Below are 20,226 nucleotides of genomic sequence, written 5' to 3' on the forward strand. Positions count from 1 at the left end.
TGGACTGCAACGTCATCATCGCAGGGGAGGGACGGTGGTCACGTGGGGGCCAGCGGGGCTTCCCGTAGCTCCTCCCACTTTGTGCTTAAGAAGCCTTCTGACTTTACTGTCTTTAGATTCTCTTGTTTTTTTACTGTTTACATGGGCTATTATTATTATTATATTTAGTCCCTGATGCTTTTATTTTTATTTGCACTATCCTCCTTTGCTGCTGAACACAGCACACTGAAAATGTCCCCACTGTGGGGCTGATGAAGGATTATCTTATCTTATGATTTATTAATGGATGCAAAAATAATTTGATATTAAAAAAATGTGAAAAAATAATTTAATACATTTATACAACCTTGATGATTAGGCTTACTGGCTTAAAGGCAAGGTAGCCACTAAGGTAGCCACTAAGGTAGCCACTAAGGCAGTCACTAAGGCAGTCACTAAGGTAGCCACTAAGGTAGCCACTAAGGTAGCCATTAAGGTAGCCGCTAAGGTAGTCACTAGGGTAGCCACTAAGGTAGTCACTAAGGTAGCCACTAAGGTAGTCACTAAGGTAGCTACTAAGGTTGCCACTAAGGTAGCCACTAAGGCAGTCACTAAGGTAGCCTCTAAGGTAGTCACTAAGGAAGCCACTAAGGTAGTCAATAAGGTAGCCGCTAAGGTAGTCACTAAGGAAGCCACTAAGGTAGTCACTAAGGCAGCCACTAAGGTAGCCATTAAGGTAGCCATTAAGGTAGCCACAAAGGTAGTCACTAAGGTAGCCACTAAGGTAGCCATTAAGGTAGTCACTAAGGTAGTCACTAAGGTAGCCACTAAGGTAGCCATTAAGGTAGCCACAAAGGTAGTCACTAAGGTAGCCACTAAGGTAGCCATTAAGGTAGTCACTAAGGTAGCCACTAAGGTAGCCACTAAGGTAGCCACTAAGGCAGTCACTAAGGCAGCCACTAATGCAGCCACTAAGGTAGACACTAGGGTAGTCACTAAGGCAGCCACCAAGGTAGACAATAAGGTAGTCACTAAGGTAGCCACTAAGGTAGCCACTAAGGCAGTCACTAAGGTAGTCACTAAGGCAGTCACTAAGGTAGTCACTAAGGCAGTCACTAAGGCAGTCATTAAGGTAGCCACTAAGGTAGCCACTAAGGTAGTCACTAAGGTAGCTACTAAGGTAGTCACTAAGGCAGCCACTAAGGCAGCCACTAAGGTAGTCATTAAGGTAGCCACTAAGGCAGTCACTAAGGCAGCCACTGAGGTAGCCACTGAGGTAGTCATTAAGGTAGCCACTAAGGCAGCCACTAAGGCAGTCACTAAGGCAGCCACTAAGGTAGACACTAAGGTAGCCATTAAGGTAGCCATTAAGGCAGCCACTAAGATAGCCACTAAGGCAGTCACTAAGGCAGCCACTAATGCAGCCACTTAGGTAGACACTAAGGTAGTCACTAAGGTAGTCACCAAGGCAGTCACCAAGGCAGCCACCAAGGTAGGTACTAAGGTAGTCACTAAGGTAGCCACTAAGGTAGCCACTAAGGTAGCCACTATGGTAGCCACTAAGGTAGTCACTAAGGTAGCCACTAAGGTAGCCACTAAGGTAGCCACTATGGTAGCCATTAAGGTAGCCATTAAGGTAGCCACTAAGGTAGTCACTAAGGTAGCCACTAAGTTAGCCACTAAGGTAGTCACTACGGTAGCCACTTAGGTAGCCACAAAAGGTAGTCACTAAGGTAGCCACTAAGGTAGTCAGTAATGTATTCACTAATGTAGCCATGCACAGATACAATTGAGCTTAATGATTTAATGTGCCTTGAAACCAAATGTATATTTAACATAAACATATGATGTATAAATATATGAATATGTTAATAATGATCATTGTGGTATCTTAATATTGTATGCACCATTAAAAGCTGTGTGTAGGCTTTAGGCCGCCCTAGCTGTTAGGCCTGGTTTAATATGCAACTCAATTGAATACAGTATTTGTAGTAGGGGGTCCCTGCTTTAAAGCCTGCATATATGGTGACCACACTTGTTGCCTTTGACAGGAATCAAGAAACCTCTAATTCCTCATTTTAATTGTGAGATTATCTCTAATTTTAGCACATAGCTACTGAGATTATGTGTAAAATGCATTTTTCCAGTTCCAATGATATTTTCTTTAATCTTTTTTTAGGACTCTAAGTCTTTAGTCGCCTCATCATCCAAAAATATAACATATAATACAACAGACGAATATAATTCCACATACATTTCAGTGATACCTCTCGTTTGCATCTAGCATCACAACACTAAAGGCTCTCACAATAACTGCAGGCTGTCCCATTATAAATGAAAACGTCAGGATAGCCATGCTACTGTAACCGCAGCGGGACACTGTGGATAAACACGAGACCCACCTGTAAAAGCGATCATCTCGGTAAGGAGTCAGGTCCTCCTTCAGCTCGTTGTACGTCTCCTGTATTTTCCTGCAGAAATATTTCAGCTCGCTGTACAGAGGGTTTTCCAAACCGGACGAGTAGTCGGTGTCCATTATTACACCGAGAGCGTCTGGCTCTGGCTCTGGCTCTGGCTCTGGCTGAAAATGGCGATGGGGGAAACAATCCGCGGCCTTTAGAGAAGAGCACAGTGCACTGGCTGTATTGTTCTGGCGTTTAATTGAAAATGCAGCCGAAGCTGTTTTGTTTGTGTCGGTTCAAATAAAGAATAAAAAAACAAAACAAAAAAAAACAGAAGAGGGGGTGGAAGCACACAGACACCGCACCGGGAGGAGGGCCACGTGATCCGAGTTCAGCACCACGGACAGAGACAGAGCGACGTGCGGTCACTGTCATGACTCAGAAAGTCTCTGGTTTTAATTATCAGCGGAAGACTCTTTTATTCAAAATGTTACTTTAGTAAAAGAACATATGCAGAACATTATATGGGCGGCAGTAGCTCAGTCCATAGGTGACTTGGCTGGGAACCGTAGGGTCGCTGGTTCAAGTCCCTGTGTGGACCATGTACGGAGCGTGGACTGGTGGCTGGAGAGGTGCCAGTTCATGTCCTGGGCACTGCCGAGGTGCTGTTGAGCAAGGCACCAAACCCCCAACTGCTCGGGTCACTGGCAGCCCCCTCGCTCTAACATCTCTCCCTAATTCCATGTATAGGTCCTGGTTGTGCATGTGCCTGTGTGTGACATGTATAATAATAATAAGAGTGAAAAAATTGAATTTCCCCTTGTGGGATAAAAATAAAGTAATTCTTCTTCTATCATAATAGCACTTTAATATGGCAGCTGATTAAGGTGGGGTTAATTGTATTCACTTTATATATATGCTGTGTAGCTTAATCAATAACAATACATGTTATTTAATTTCTTTGATAACATTTGTATTAATAATCTGAATCTGTAAAGTAACTAAAGTTATCAAATAAATGAAGTGGAGTAAAGAGTTCAATATTTCCTCTGAAATGTAGTGGAGTAGAAGTATAAAGTATAAAATTGAATTATTCAAGTCAAGTGCAAATAACTCAAAATTTAACTTAAGTAAATGTACTGAAGATAACCCATCAGTGATTATATTTACATATTCAAGTTAAACACATACAGCATTTTTTAAATAAACAGTAGAGTTTACATGGGAGAATGAATACAGTCTTTGTAATTAATGCAATTTTTCTCACACACATAGTTCAAGATTGTGAGACACTAAGACGGCTTCTTAAAAGTATGACAAACTGCATAAATACAGTATATATAGCATTTAAAAATAGGGTTCACACACCTTCATTAACATCTTAAGACTTTTAAAGACATTTCCAGGCCCAATTCACTCAAATTCAAGAACCCAACACGGCATAGACTGAGACACGGCTCATGATTAATAACTGTTAAAACACAGATTTTTTGAATGAGAATCAGCAAGCTCATAACTGCAGCACACAGCAGAGCCTGTAATAACAAGCAAAACAAAAGAACTTAAAATGAGCCATGTCTACTTTCAAAGGTATAAGGTGGGAACCATGTTGAAATCATGATAAAGTAGGTCCTAATAACGGAGCTTCAGGGTCCTGGTGCTGTGCGTGCTCATCCACTGGCCTGCCTTACTGGGACACTTGATTGAAACTGGGCCATTGTTCCAGGTACTGGCTCCACCTGTGCGTTTCCTGTTATGACATAATGTTTACTGTTAGAGCCACCTTGTGTAAACTCGAGTCCAAAAGCTGGCTAAGTCAGAACAATGCCATCTCTGAAGTCAATATTAACACCACCGGACATACTTAGGAGACAAAGACACTGCATTTTCAGAAACAATGACGTTTTATTCAAAAGATGCGTGACATATACAATTATAAAATAATTTACATGGCATGCCTTACTATCCATTCACTATAAACGTTCAGTCACCAAATCAGACTCAGATTCTTTTCAAGTGTTTTTGTCATTTTAAGTCTAGATCTACAAATACAAAGCACATACCTTTTCTAAAGAAAAAACAAAATCCTACAATATCTACAGGTCATCTCATAAATCAGTTTGAAGTGAATCCTTAACCTAAGTCCATAGGCGGTTCTGAACATGAACTCAGTGGCTCACACTCATGTGAACTTATGTGAATGATGTGTGTTTGTGTGTGTATGTGTAAGAAGTCATGAGCACACACGTTTAAAGATAATAGATTTAACACTGATGGGATTGGTAGACTGCACAGTTGAATACAGACACACCTTGACTTGACAGTTACACTCTACATAACTAGTCTACCAACTACACTAAACTGGGCACTTACTCATTCACATCGTTTCCATCCAATGCAAACTTCACAAAACACAGAAAATATGCCCGTTCCCTAACCCTCCCCTGACCCAACCCCGTCTTCCCGTCTCACAATTTGGGCTACACTTGTAACAAATTTGTATCAACACAAAGAAATGTTCAGGAAACTCCACAATATACAGTATGTATAGATACTACATCTCCTTCAGGAAATAATCTCATAAATAAAATGTACAGACCAGCAACTGAGATGCTGAACTAAAAGAATGGTATCAAACTGGTCAAAAGAAAGAAAATATTGCACAACTAACACAAAAAGATGGATATTTTCTTTATGACATGCTCATGTTCTTTTCATTTTTTTTAAGGATCGGACAGGTTTTTTTTTTTTTTTTAATTATTCATTTTTGAATCCAAATCCCTACAACCTTTGACAGACATGCACCTTTTTGTGATTTGGAAAGATCACAATAAAGAATTTAATAATCTCATCAATCCAGAGACCAAAACAAAGCTGATCCAAACCAATAATTAAGGTAACGTCCCTCGAGGCCCATTCATTTAACCAAACATTTCAGCAAATGGATATTTTGGCACAAGGGTTCGAGGTGGCCTTAATTACACCTAACTTTGTTTTAGTAATTTTGGCTACCATCTCAAACAGATACAACCTATTTATCAATATTTGCAATGTGCCTAATAATTTACTCCCCCCCACGCTGCGATCAGCTTGCCCTGCTCTGTTCTTAGTTCAACACGAACGAAGGTCTACTGCCTGAAAGAAGAAACAAAACACAGCTTTTCAGATTTCAGTGTCAGCTTACTTAATGAACCGATTTTAATAGCTTCATCCTTCATTTGAGCTCTGACTTCAAAGATTCAGTGACAATGATTTCAGCTTAACTGTTAACTTTAGTTGTTGTTTTTTGTGGTTGTGGCTGTTGAGTTAGACAGTACTACAGCGTCGCTCCACTCCTGAAATTACACTTAAAACACAGTGTAGACAGGTGTAAACAGACATCTGTCAAAGTCACCCGAGTCTCTTTACAACATTTTCATATGACTGATATGTATTTACATGACTTCTGAAAAGAGTATGAAATGGCATAGGTGAAATATACAAAAATATTTCCTGTACCTTGTTTACATGTTTAGTGTGGTCTTAAAGAGCAGGGACAGCCCCATCCAACTACACACTCACTTCACAGAAGTGACAGCAGGTGACAAATCACTTCATGCCAGCGGTTCAGTTGTTCAATCCACGCCCTGTTGTCTTCTTTCACGCCCATGTCACCGTATGTAGATATTTGATTAAGTACAGGATATATCAGTCAAAGCTATTCAGAACGCCCCTCCCACCTGAATTACTCCAGACTCCACAGCAATATTCATATTCAGCCACCAGTTCTCCCAAATAAAGCAGGTAGGTTGAAAACCATGTTGACAGGGTATGAAGATTGTATATCACAAAAAATGACAAGAATGTTAAAATTCATATCTGAATAGATAAAGAACAAAATTTACATATAAATTAATCCATGGAGCAGAGTGTAAAATTTCTTCTTCCTTCAAAGTCCCAGGAAAACTATGTGGAAAAGACTGCAGTTCACCTAATCTATACTTACTTCTTGACCTTCCCAAGTTTTTAACAGTGACACACCTTTAACTACAGTGAAAAGTGTGACATTTTAGTAGTGCTCCTAAATGATGCATATATCTAAGCCTTGATTCCAGCCAAGATAGATTGAGATAGTAACAAAAGGAATGGCATGGAGCTAAAAAGAAAGACCCTCCTACCCTCCGCTGCTTAGTCCTTAAATAAAATCCTAAAAGCAAAAGCAGTATAATAAAGTGGTAACTGTTTCACTGACGTTTGTACAGCAATGGATTTCAGTGCCCAGTAGTACCTGTGCGCTCTGGGGAAAAAACAACTGTGATCTCCAGAGTGTGGTTTTCAAGTATTACTGCTGCCTCTTTTTGAAAACTGCACCTTGACAATTCCTCTCTCAGTTAACCGATCGGTTATCACGTCTATAAGATTCTTCTAGCTAAAGCAGCATTTATTTGCATGATGATTACCAAAGCTCAGCTCTTTGGCCCTACATGCATTGCAAGGTGCCACTGACTGCCAAAAGGAGCAAATCTGAGGGCATCCTTGGCAAATGCAGTCAATGCTTATTGCACCAGTTCTAGTGGCAGCATTGTGTAGTGCAGCATGATTGTATCTCTCTCTATGACCAGGGCTGATTAAAGTCTTCTCTCCAAAATCAAAGTTTATTAATCTCAAATGAAACAACTGTGCCCCTTCAACAGAGTGCATTTAAATCCCAGATATAACTCAGGGTAAGTAGGGAGGGGACAGATCATTTGAGGCGTTGAGTAACATTGGCTAAAGCAACTGCAAAGGCCTGCACAGCAGAGAAGGGATACTGGAAGTCCAGGATGTAGGCATTGCCATCAATCCTGCCAAACTGCATCACCTGTGGAGAAAAACAAAAAAACTTGTATACAGACTGTAGAAGGTATTATCATTAACATCATGTGCACACAGTTTTCTAAATCACTTGAATACTTGTAATAATCACGTCACTATAAAGAAAACATGCAGTGAGTGATATTTCTTGAACAAGAGCTCTCTTACCTGTCGGCCCTCAAGTTCAATTTGAAAGTTCTTGGCAGACTCCTGTGTGACGCGCCCACCAAAGTCCAGCTGGTAGACCTGGGTGGCTTCATTCCACAGTGGCTGCTTGTTGGCCATGACATACACAAACCCCTGGCTGCCCAGACCCCGGTCCTCCTTCTCGTTGGCCTTTCGACACTTGATCTCATCCAGTTCGCTGGCAGCCCTCAAGTTCCTCTTGCTCTTCCAGCCCTTCTTACCGCTCTGGCACTGATTGAGCAGCTCATCCCCACTGATGAACAGCTCTGGCTCACTTTCTGAACTGTCTTGGAACTCACTGTTGGCATTGGCCTTACTTAGCTTCTTGGCCTTCAACTGCTGCTCTTTCTGTCCCTTCAGCTTCTTCTTGTCCCTTCCTCCCAGCCGCGGACTGGAGATGAGGGAGTTGAAATCACCCAAAGCTCTGCCCTCCTTTTTCGACTTGCTGCCTTCAGCCAGCTGTGGCACGTTAGCCTCCTCAGCACGCCCATCTGCCCGCTTGCGGTTCTTCTTGCTGAACTTCTCAGACCGCTGTGGGACAGGGCTCTCAGTCAAGGACAGCACCTCCTGAAAACCTTCCCCAGCCTCTGCCATGGCCTCTTGTAGTCCTCCATGGCTCTGCAGCTCTGCTGGTGGTGGCGGAGGAGGTGGTGGTGGTGGAGGGGGAGGAGGGGGTGTTGGCGAGAGAACATTTTTGTCTCCTGCCATATGGGAGGCTTTGGGTGGTAGTGGCACTGCAGGACTGGGCATAGGTGGGCAAGAATTATAGGTACCCCAAGGAGTGTGAAGAGCTATGGGAGGAATGGGGAGCCCGGCACAAGCACTACCTCCTGGATACATGGGTGGGAGAGGGCAGCAGGCTAAGTTTGCCAGGTTTGCTGGGTAACCAGGCGGTAAGACAAGGGCTGCATCCTGCTGTGAGAAGGGTACTGGTGCCACCATCTCCTTTGGGGAGGAGCAGGGGCGTGGTGACCCAGGGATGGGCTGTAGCTGGGCTCCAGAATAGGCAGTTGCTGGAGTGTACTGGAGAGAGATTTGGTAGCCTGCAGCTGCTGCAGCGGCTTGAAATGATGCAGCACTCGGGCTGGTGGGGGACTTTGGAGAAAGGACAAAAGGCAACCTGGAAACATCCAAGTGCTGAGCTGGGCTAAGAATAAGTGGGGGTGGTTTGTGGGGTCCGGGGGGACCAGTGGGATTAGGCGTTGCTGACTGCTCCTGAGGAACCCACACCTCTTCTGTGGCAGCTGGGTCCCACTGATACGGAGGAGGGCGCTTGACAACCAGCCCTGTTGCATCATTTCCTCCTAGTGCCAGATGCCTCAGTGATTGGTTTAGTGTTTCATCTTCAGTAAATGCTGAATTAACATAATCAGCCCTGTCTCTGTTAGTTCCTCCTCCTGCTGCAGTCCCAGAACCTTCAAGAGCGCTCAGCAGGCTGTAAGAGGACTGGGAGGCCAACGGAGTAGCGCTGTTGGAGTGAACAATAACTGTGCTGTGTGGTGCCCCATTCCCTGGAGGGAAGTCCTGTCTGATAATAGTTCCTCCTGCTATTCCATTAGTGCTCCCTGGGGCAGTGCTCCCAACACTGGATCCACTGCTACACTGACTGCAGGTGTATAAGGCTGTTGGCACCCTCTGCTGGAACGAGGCTGCTAGTGCACTACTATTTTTAGCCTTAGGAGGCAGCGGTCTGGGTGGCTCCAGCATCTGGGAAACTTTGAGAGCGGCCTCTCGGCTGTTCCTCCTGAGAGTGGCATGGATCAGACTGCTGTCAAGCCTCTGTCCAGGGTTCCTGCCAACACCACTATTCTGATTGGCTGGGTCAGGGTATGGAGGCGGGTCTCCGCTGGGTATGGAATAGCGAGGTGCAGTGAGCCTGTTGAGTGTGGCAGAGGTGTAGGACAGCTGGATCTTCTTGTCAGCTGAGGAAGAGGATGATGAGGAGGTGACCCTGAGAGTGGCAGAGCTGCCAGGTCCCTGGAGTGTGTAGACATTCTGATTGCAAACAAGGCGCGTTCGAGGACGGCATACTTCCTCCACATTCCCACTGCTGTCAAATGTTGTTATCCTCTCATATCCCAGTGGTGTGGGGTACTGCGCTTGTTGCTGACCTGGAGGATAAAGTGTGAACTCTCCCTTCTTCAGACAAAGGTCACCAGGGGGAGGAGTCCCACTGGTGCTCCCTCCTGTTCCAGATGTAGCATTGGAAGCTGATGCTGATGCTGAAGCAGCAGCAGCTGCAGCAGCAGCCACAGCGGCAGCCACTGTCCCAGGGTAGGGTGGCGGGGGGTTCATCTTGCTGAGCTCTAGAGGGGCACTGAATACCACTGTATCACCCTCAGCCAGCTGTGGAGTTGACCGAGTGGTTTTGATTTTCAGTAGGTGCTCGTGTTCACCCCCCAATGCTCTCTCAACTACTAAATCAGTAGGTGGATGAGGGATCTGTATCTGCAGCGCCCCCGGCTGGAGCTGGTGCACTGCTGCACCCGAAGGCTGTCCTGATGACATGGAGGGGACAGGGATTTGAATTTGGAGCTGCTGCTGAAGTTGATGATGCTGCTGTGTTTGCTGTTGATGCATTTGTTGCTGCAGTTGCTGCTGCATATGTTGTTGATGCTGTTGTAGTTGTTGCTGTTGATGTATGTGCTGCTGGAACTGGTGTTGATGCTGTTGTTGCATGTGTTGGAGCTGCTGCTGAATGTGCTGCTGCTGAAGCTGCTGCTGCTGTTGTAAGTGTTGGTGCTGGAGCATTTGCTGCTGCTGGTGTTGTAGTTGTTGCTGCTGTTGGAGCTGGTGCTGCTGCTGCTGTTGGAGCTGCTGCTGCTGCTGCTGCTGCTGAAGCTGTTGGTGGTGTTGTAGCTGTTGTTGTTGTTGGTGCTGCTGCTGCTGTTGGAGTTGCTGTTGCTGCTGAATTTGTTGGTGGTGTTGCTGTTGTAGTTGTTGTTGGTGCTGCTGCTGTTGTTGATGGTGGCTTGGTTGTTGTTGCTGTTGTTGTGAAGGATGATGAGAAGGAGGAGGTCCCACCATTAGGCGACTCATTTCTAGTCCCCCAAAGATGACCTGACCAGGACTAGAGTACCTGGTGGGAACTGTGTACTGGGCTGTCAGGATGGTGTCCTGGCTTTGGTCTGATCCACCAGCAGCAGCCCCTGCAGGAGTTGCCGTGGGATTTGTTAGGACATCCAGCTGAACATTTTGATTGGCTAGGAGTGATTGGACCAGACCAATGCTTTGGGCAGGGGACATGGCCTGGGCAGGACTATGGATGGGGGCAATAGGGATGTTGACAGTGCAGGGTGGGTTGTCATCGGTGGCACCAGCAGGGCCTGTGACAGGCAGGTCATCTTCATCCTCACTAAAGACGTTGGGGCTGAAGACGGGCAGATTGATGTAATCCATGGAGATTTTTCGCACCTCTGGCAGGTAGATGGTCATCTGTCTGGGCTGCAGATGGAGAAGGCTTGTCTTGTAGATGACTGAGGGAAGTAAAATTGAGAAAAATTAAAAAATGAGAAATCGGACTAATTACAATTGTATTTATTAATTCAGCAATAAATGCTCATGGAAATGTTGTTGATTGGTTACCTGCACCAAGATTAGTTGGCAAAAATGTGGCAAGTCCCACAATCTTGAACTTCGTTCCCCAAATATTGGATGTGACCTGAGCAAGGTAATTTTGCTGCAACACAGGAACAAAGACAAAATACATTTCTCAAAGTGAAATGTGTGAGCTTATTATCAAACAACACTGTTGCAATCTATATTCAAGACCATATACCCGTCAAATCGGTGCCAGATTGAAAGCATTCTGTTACTGAAGTAATTTGGCTAAAAGTTAGTATAAAACATCTTAAGCCCATATTGATAGGATGTTGCTACAGACCTCCTAGTGCTATTCGTGAATATTTAGACAACATTTGTGACATGCTAGATCATGCTAGTAGTAAAAATCATCAAATTTACTTTATGGGTGACTTTAATATAGATTGGAACTCCTTTGGTTGTCCTATGAAAATTAAACTAATGAATGCAGCGGCAGCCTGTGGATTATCACAGGTTATCAATAAACCAACCAGAATATGCATAACATGGGAAGGCACCCATTCAGCGTCCTGTATTAATCACATCTTTATAAATAGAACAGATTTCTGCTCGAACTTTATATCCGTGCCAATGGGTTGCAGTGACCATAATCTCATTGCGATTGTAAGGAAAGCAAAAGCTCCAAAGACAGGTCCCAAAGTGATAATGAAAAGATCATAAAGGAGTTTCAATCAATTAAAATATGAAGATAATGTCAGAAATGCAAACTGGTCAGAGGTATTTCTACAAAAGGATCCTGAGACAGCATTTCAGCTCTTTGATCGAATATAAATGACAATTGTAGAACATCATGCACCAATCGAGAAGTTTACTGTTTGAAATGTCAGCGCCGCATGTTTTGATCAAGATTAAAAGAATACAGGAAGGAAAGAGATCGAGCTAAACAAGCAGCAATCACAACTTATCTTAAATCTATCTGGGAAATATATTGTAAACTTGGAAATTTTGTAACTAAATTAAATAAGAAGAAAAATAAATTATATTATAATGATAAAATCACAGAAATAAAACATGACAGTAAGCAATTATGGAATACTTTGAACTATATATTAAGAGGAAATACTAAATTGCTTATTTAGAAAGTGAAGGTGAATTTTGTACAAAACCAATCGATATTGCAAATCCTCTCAATGAGTATTTCCTAAATAAAATGATAATGATAAACTTAAAAATACTACAGAGCCACAGAATACAGATTTAGCATATTTGATAATATAATAATTGATAAATAAGATCATGGAAGGTGAGAAATGTAGCTTTAAGTTCTAGTTCTTGTGAGTTGGTTGCATGGGCTTTTCTTATCACTAATTATTTTGATATATATTCATTCAGAGATGTTTAATGTCTGTTTTTGGGGCTTTTTGTTTAATTGCATCAGTTCCTATTCTGTCACTATTTGAGTTGTATTTTGTGTAATGTGACGAATGTTTAATGTTTGAGTATTGTGTTTAATGTGATTGTGTGTAAATTGTATTGCCAGAGCTTCTACTTATGCTGAAGCTAAAGGGGATCCAAATAAATAAACAAACAAACAAACTGCCCTCTACCCCTGGACCCACAAGTCACCGGACCAAACCAAAGGCGGCAGCAGAGGATCGCTCACAGGCTGTCCAACCAACAAACAAAAACATCCATCCAGAGGAAAATAACAAATTCAGCCCAAATAATTTGACTGTTACCTGAGTGATATCATCTAGAGGAAATTCCCTCCGTGTGAGACTGGGTGACCCAATTGAGGGTTTCCGTATAGGTAACCGTGGTGACCTGGAGATCTCTTGTGTAGCACGGGAAAGTTTGGGCGATTTTCTGGGATCAATGTTGATCCTGTTGGTAAAGGGACAAACTAAGTCTCTACAGAGAAGGTAGCAAATAAAAAAAAGAAGGTTTAGGCATGCAGTGAACCCAAGAACAAGTGCAGAACTTTTCATTAGACATTTATGTAAACAGAAGGAAGGAAGGTTAGGTTTCAATAACTGCTGGGATGCCACACACAATTATGGACAAGACTCATAAAAAGGAATTCATTTGGTATTGCAGTGTATTTGGCAGAAATACTAATCAAATGAATACACATTTATTCAAAGGTTTGGTTTTCATGCTGTTGGAAGGAGTGACAGCAATCAATGGCATCTGAATGCATCCTGTGCTTCTCTGCTGTCACAGATCCTCTGAACTAGCGCTGAATAAAAAACATTAAACATCTATTTATTTTCTTTTAATTTTTACAAAAACAGTTTATTGATTCAAATGGAATACCGACGCAATATGTAAACCAAACCTTGATTTATTTAATATTGCGTAGAGAGAACATAAGAACTCTTGTAGGTATCACATAAAAAAAGATTTAAAATAAAATAAACCGTTTGAGATGGCATGCAGGTCAGGTGTGCGGGTACCTGGGCAGTTTGGGGGATTTGCTACCCCTAGATATCTTTGGAGATTTCTTGCCAACCCAGTCATCACTCAGCTCAATGTCACTGGAGTCTGAGCAGTTACAGCTGTCAATCATGGCAGATATCAGACTGTTGCCATAAATCTCATCTGAGGAGGGAACAAGATGGAGGATGGAAAGAATGGAGTCAGTTTTGAGTAAACGGATTAAAATTTGAAGAACTCAATATCAACATTAACAAACACAGCCAATATGTGGCATTATATGTTCTCTATAGTTTCTTTCATAAAACCTCTACCACCTTGATGCAAAAATTCTATTTGATTCTGGCTCATATGTTCATAATCTTAATGTTTTAAACTGTATTACATTGTAAATCAATTGCAGCAAATTCACTTGAACAACCTGGAGGCAAAACGCGATGGCAGCGGCAATGTACCGCGGCTCGCCATTTCGCCAGATAAAGATTGAGACCGATTCGCTCCAAATCTTTGTTTCAGTAGTTTCAATTATTCTCTTTGTCCTCATTCATATGGAGTCTGTGAACCGCTGCAGCTCCAGTTTAGGTCAAGCTAATTTATTTGATGGACATTAAAGTGTGAATGGGCAGGAACCATTTCATGGCTGGCTGCATTTATCACTGCGTGGGGAGGGTGTGGGTTGATTTATGAGGAACCCAGGGGCCATCAGAGCCCCCATTAAGCAGCTTTTAATTAACATGGTCCCAGTCTGCCCTGTGTGACTAAAACACACTCGCTCTCTGAGTACCAACTCAAGAAGCTCAAATAACTGGAAAAGTACTGGAGCAGGCTAATGTGTCTGGGGAGAATATATTTATCAATGCTCTTTGAATCTCCACAAACGATGATTAAACACAAACTCAAAAATGGGATTATCACAAACAAGGAAAATACATTTAGGTTCTTCAACAGCTTTCAAATCCACATCAGTGTTACAGAGGACAGCACACTGAACAAGGACACAGAGTATCACATTCTATTATACTTTACTGTTGTAACTATTTAAAAGGAAACCTTAAATCTTACTGGATGTACTGTTCATGATTTCCACACACTCTTCTTAAACATATTTCATAAATGAATAATTGTTGTATTAAACAGCTGACCTAAATGTACTGTTGAGATCATACACTCCTATCAGGAAACATGTTAATTAGGGATTTTTGTTTATTGTTCTGTTATTTTGCAAATATGAAGGAAGCTCCGTTTTACCTGTTTTCCCATCTGTCTTGGGGTCCATAATGACAAACTCTGGACGCAGTTTACTTATTCGTCTGCCTTTGAGGATAGGCACGAGACCTCCTAGGTACTCCAGGTACAGAGTGTAGCAGGGTCCTCCCACCTCAGGGTTATCCTCCGTACGCTTCATGGTACAGTGCAGACGCTCATTTCCAGCTGTTGGGTAGCTCACAAAATCACGCATGTTGTTGGGGTCAGGGATGGGGGGCTGAAAGAGAAAACACAGGGTCTTAGTGCAAAAACTCCACAACAGCTTTATTTGAAGTGTACTGCTATTAAAGTTTGTTATGCTTAACTACAGTTTGCCTGGGCTTAACTGTAGAGGAGGAATCTCAGAAAGCAATGCCATGCATCAAGTACATTTCCAGGAGGCTCTTCGCATTTATTTTTAAGGTTTTAATGCATCTAGCACCCTCTTGTTCTGTTCTGTTCTGTATTACCTTGATGGTGGGTGCAAAAGCAGTAGTGACGTAAGAACAGAGGCGGGAAGGCATGGTGAGCTTGGCAACGTCTTTTTCCTCCTTCACTGCTGTGGCAATGCCCTGCTGGCAGAGTAGCTGCAGGCTGGCAACACGGTGCTCCACTCGCACTACGTAGAGCGCAGGGCCACATGCCAAGAACAGACGGGAGTCCCGGTGACCCCAACACAGTGTAGTGATGGGGCGCTGCAGGACGATGGAGGAGAGAGATTGGAGAGAGGATGAGATTTATATTTTTTTATGGCTGTGATAAAAGTATTTCTTGAACTTGGCATCTCCTTTAAAGTACATCTTTTTAGAGTTCAAATACACATTCTGACTTTCTAACTACACTTTGTTAATTTATGTTAGTCTTTTACTCTACAAAAGCCTAATTTAAGTATTTTTTTATTTTTTTTCTCCAGCTAGTGACATCTAAGGACTTCACATACATACTGAGTCCAAGCATTGAAGAAGGGAAATTAAATACATACAATTCTGAGTACAATTTGTCACTCGGATTACTCATTAGCCAGGTTTGGCCCAGTTAAAGTTGATCACCTGTGCTGGTGTGTCCAGTGTGTAGATGTGTTCACCCCGGACGTTGTAGAACTTAACAAGAGCGTTCCTGATCAGGGGAGGACAGGGGGGGTCGGGGGAGAGTAGGATCCTCTCCATCCCTGCCACTGCAAGGAGGTCCCCCTGCGAGCACCACTGGACCACCACATCTAAAGAACAAGTCAACAAGTGAGTGAGAGAAACAATGAAACAAAGAAAGAGACAAAGCTGCTGGAACACTTGGATTAAGGATGAGACACCCACGCACCTTTCAGACCAGTGCGTATGAGAGTGGGAGAGAGGTCATCATAATTGTTCATCAGGCTGATGTCTCCAGAGGTGAAGCTGACTGTTAGCAGGGGTTTCTGGCTGTGCACTGGGAAAAGGGCAGCAGTTTAAAGTACACAGCATCAACTGCAAATGAACAAAAGAGAACTTACCTGTTTTTACATTTGAGTGTAGTGAAAAGTGGACGTTTATTACTTAATACAGCCACAAGCTAAGCTGAGGTGGAATAAGGGAAGGCTAGAATCGATGAGTCAAAGAATCAATTAGTCAAACAACAGAAAATCACTTTGCAACCATTTCATAATCACCATAATTGATTATTTTGCCAAACATGGCCCAGTTCCAACTATTGATTGTGAGAATTTTGCTCTTTTTCTTTGTCTTTACGGAAAATGTTTTGGAGTGTTGGTTGGAAAAAAAAGAGGTATCGCATTGGGCTTTAGGGATTATCCTGACACTTTACAGAGGAGGAGATGAGCACTATGCACTAACAGAGTGGGCCATAACATACTGTCTGTGAGTGTTATGTGAGGCTGTCCCTGTTTACTGTAGAGGTAGTTTGAGCTGTTAGCAGAGACGCAAGGACAGTTACACATCCTTGGCAGCTGTGATTCATTTTCAGTGAGTTTCCACTGTCTTATTCATGAGAATACATTATTTCACCAACACATGCTCAGCACATCTCACTGCAGCATCCGTAGATGAAAACAAGTGGCATTTTCAGTCATACTGCTATAAATAAAACACTTTCAGACAACTACCCATACGTTTTCCATTAAAAGAATCCTTGGGTCTGTCCTTTCATACAGTCTTGCAATGACCCAAATACCAAGACAAATGTAATATCCACCTCTGCTTTGAGTTTCAGCCTAATATAGATACTCCTCATTTGTAATCCCTTCACAATGGGTTTCTGCATTAAATGAGATACATGATGCTGCTGTACATGCAGTGTGTTGTGCTGTGCAGTGATAATGGGTCATCATCATATATCATGATAGAGAGATCTGGCAGGCAGAGGAAGAGGCGGCCTGGTGTCTCGGTAGGGTTGTCGACTTGAGAGATAATTTCTATCAGGGCCGATCAATTACTATTGACTGGTTTAATTAGTGAGTTAGAACATAATCAGTGCTCCAGCTAAGGCAAGCACTTTTCTGCTTTACCACTTGGCCCAGGGTGAAGGGAAGGGGAAAAAATAGCACAGCAGGAGCAGGACAAACCCTCACCAATACAGCCTTAGCAACTGGGACTAATTAAGCTCAAGAGAAAAAAGGATGCAAAAAGGCAAAACAGGAACCAATAAAAATGAGGCCATTAAGTGGGCTGGTGTACGCAGTGAGGGCAGCAAAAGGTTGAGGAAAGGTAAGCACATGTAACTCTTCTCTTGTGTGACAGCTCACCTTCCAGTGCACCAGATACACACTGGACATTTACGTACTGGCTTTGGACAGTGAACGAACTCACCAGATACGCTCAGGCTCTCAGCACAGGAAGTTAAATATAGAAAAGCTGACATGGACTGCATCATTTAAATTTTCCCCCTCTTTTATCATAAATAGGCCCTAATGCTAACGATAGCATGTAGTCACCTGTGTCAACATCACACTCTAGTACTAGGGGCTATATCCTTGACATTTCAGGTTAACATATTCTAAAAGAGTCCTGGAGTAAATAAATAACTCAAATATAAGCACCATTGAAAATACAGTCAGAATTGATTAACCCATTATTTTCACAAGGGCTGGACCAGACAGCGCCAATTTCCACCGAGGTGACTTTTTTGTTCCACTAGTGCAATGTTGTTTTCATACATTTCAAAAAGAGATGCGTATTACATCTCAATCACTCAAGACACTGCACTTCCTCTTCCACGTTTTCTAGGTAGAGGCTGTAATTGAGTATACTGCAAGTGTGTCACACATGACGAGAGATGCATATTACATCTTAATCATTCAAGACACTGCACTTCCTTTTCCAGGTTTTCTAGGTAGTGGCTGTGTGTGTCGCACATGAAGAGTCTAATGACGCACACCATACACTTTGACATCTGCTGCTGTTATGACAACAGCTACTGCAGCATCTCGAGCAAACAGGAGGTCCAGTGGGCAACATCAGCCCAGTGTCAGAAGAGCTTTGTTTCGCTATACTCCTCCTCCTCCATCTCCTGCCCTCCATCTTCCCAACTTCCATTTGGTCCCACTCTTTTGCTTTAATGCCTCTCTCCCTCCCCATTTTCAGAACTGGCAGAGAAGTGGAAAGTGGTGGAATAGCAACCTTATCACTGCTGAAGCTTCCTTAAATGGCTTGAATTGAGAATCTTCGTTAGATCAGCATCACCAATGATTCATCCTTCTAAATATAACCTTCAATTAATACCTTTTTGAGCTTCAACCCAATAGTATACTCCAAACAAAATTGATTTTTTACAGGAAGAATGGCATGACAAAAAAAGCAATCCAAGCGACTTGGACACAGATCTGTGCACAGATCTAAAATATTCATGAGAATACCAAGGGGCCTGAGCTATTAATGACAATATACCTAGCGGCCATAACTTGTGTCCCCAGTTGGAAATCTTTCCCCCACCCCTTGGACCAAGAGCCTGAGGAAGAATATACAGAGTAGGTAAAAAATGGAGGTAGGTGGTAGGACTAAGAAGCTTACAGATGGTTCCACATTAGCTTTCTTCTCCCTACGTATGAAACAGCTGCACTACCCTTTTGCTGCGCTACACTCCGTATAGACACAACTACTACTACGTAAACCAATTGCCTCGCCAATTCTACATCAGATTATACATCACGTGTATGCTTGACATGTTAAATAATTTCCCCTGGGATTATTAAAGTATTTCTGATGTTAAAATCTATTTTTTTTTAGCTGTTTGGCTGAAGAAGCCACAAAGAGCCATCTACTCTAATCAAACCCTGAGCAGCATACCTTGTGATGGAGAGTAGTCGTCAGAGTCTGTGTCGCTTTCACTGCTGTCCTCCACCAGGAAACTGGGATAGTTCCAGGACATGCTGACAATGCCATCCGACTCATGCAGCAGAATGTGGGCCAGCATGCGCCCATGGCAGTCCATCACTATCACCTGTCCATCTGCAGTACCAAACAACACCTAGAGAGAAATAGTAAAGGGTTATTAGCGAGAAGAAAAAAGAGGAAAAAAACCCCAGACATTTAAATTAAACACAACGACAGAAGAACGAAGATGGAAAAGGAGGCAAACTTAGGACCCGTCCACACGAGGGCGCATTTTCCTGTAACTGCACATTTTTAGTATCGGTAAGGCCGATCATCCACACGCAGCCGGCGTTATCGGAGCCTGAAAACGGTCTTTTTTATAACCAGGTCCCAGAGTGGGAATATTTGAGAACACTCCCCGTGGCTGATGCTCTGAATAAGGCGCTAAATTGGTCGCTAGTAGCTTTTTATATTATAAAGTTGCCAAGAAGGTTGCAAAAAGTTGCGAGACAGTGCCCGCCTGTGAGTGCTTTGGGACAGGAAGGGACTCACAGCAGCACCCCTGCTCGGTGAGGACACTAACTGCAGAGTGATTCGTGCATCAGTGTCCAAAACACCACAAAAGTCTCCACTAACACCAGAAACAGTAGACAGATTTCTCTCTAGGATGGAGGAGGATTTGGAAAGTCTCCAGATTTGGCGAGAAAGTCTCTGGTGTTTGTATTATGATTCTACACAACAGTGTCTTCCCGTCTCTTCTTCTCTGTGTTGGTGTATTTCAGTGGCAGTTACAGCGCCACATCCAAGCCCGATATACTACATTGTTTTTAGCCGGTTTCACTAGCAGATATTTCTTGAGCCGAGAAAGGTCGTTTTCGATAGCGTGGACGTACCCTTAGAAATAGACAAGGAGATGACAGATAGAAAGCAAAGAAAGCCTAGTGACAAGTCCACATACTAAAAGTGGCAAATGATAACCTAAAGCTCCCTGGGATAGTGATAGGCAGAAACGTTGTACCCGTCACAAATCAGTGGGATGTGTGTGTGTGTTACCTGCTGGTCATCAGGGGTCCAGATACCGCAGGTAATCTGGCTTTCCAGGTTGATTTCAGAGGACCAGTGTCTCTGTCCGCTGACTGATCCCACCAGTACAAAGCCATCACGATAGGAGATAAGAGCCTGGGTGCCATCATGGGACCAGGTGAAGTCACTCACCTACAGGGACATTAATTAAGGAATGGTGAAATGGTGATAACTGGATGCTAGTTTGACTATTAAAAAGACCAACTCGTACTTATCTG

General features: G+C 43.0%; 1 protein-coding gene across 1 annotated transcript in view; it reads right to left on the reverse strand.

The window, feature by feature from the left end:
* Window positions 1–4,874: 4,874 nt before the first annotated feature.
* tulp4a (TUB like protein 4a) overlaps window positions 4,875–20,226 on the reverse strand; it is a 30,985-nt gene continuing 15,633 nt past the window's right edge. Inside the window, exons 4-14 of the mRNA XM_083934048.1 lie at window positions 19,979–20,140; window positions 18,899–19,079; window positions 15,939–16,046; window positions 15,674–15,840; window positions 15,095–15,319; window positions 14,628–14,862; window positions 13,400–13,544; window positions 12,683–12,827; window positions 10,986–11,079; window positions 7,383–10,876; window positions 4,875–7,221 (exon numbers count right to left, since the gene is read on the reverse strand). Coding sequence (XP_083790174.1) covers window positions 7,105–7,221; window positions 7,383–10,876; window positions 10,986–11,079; window positions 12,683–12,827; window positions 13,400–13,544; window positions 14,628–14,862; window positions 15,095–15,319; window positions 15,674–15,840; window positions 15,939–16,046; window positions 18,899–19,079; window positions 19,979–20,140 — 5,073 coding nt within the window. The 3' untranslated portion in view covers window positions 4,875–7,104. The remainder of the gene's footprint in view (window positions 7,222–7,382; window positions 10,877–10,985; window positions 11,080–12,682; window positions 12,828–13,399; window positions 13,545–14,627; window positions 14,863–15,094; window positions 15,320–15,673; window positions 15,841–15,938; window positions 16,047–18,898; window positions 19,080–19,978; window positions 20,141–20,226) is intronic.

Source organism: Echiichthys vipera, assembly GCF_963691815.1.
Source record: "Echiichthys vipera genome assembly, chromosome: 19".
Taxonomy (NCBI): Eukaryota; Metazoa; Chordata; class Actinopteri; order Perciformes; family Trachinidae; genus Echiichthys; species Echiichthys vipera.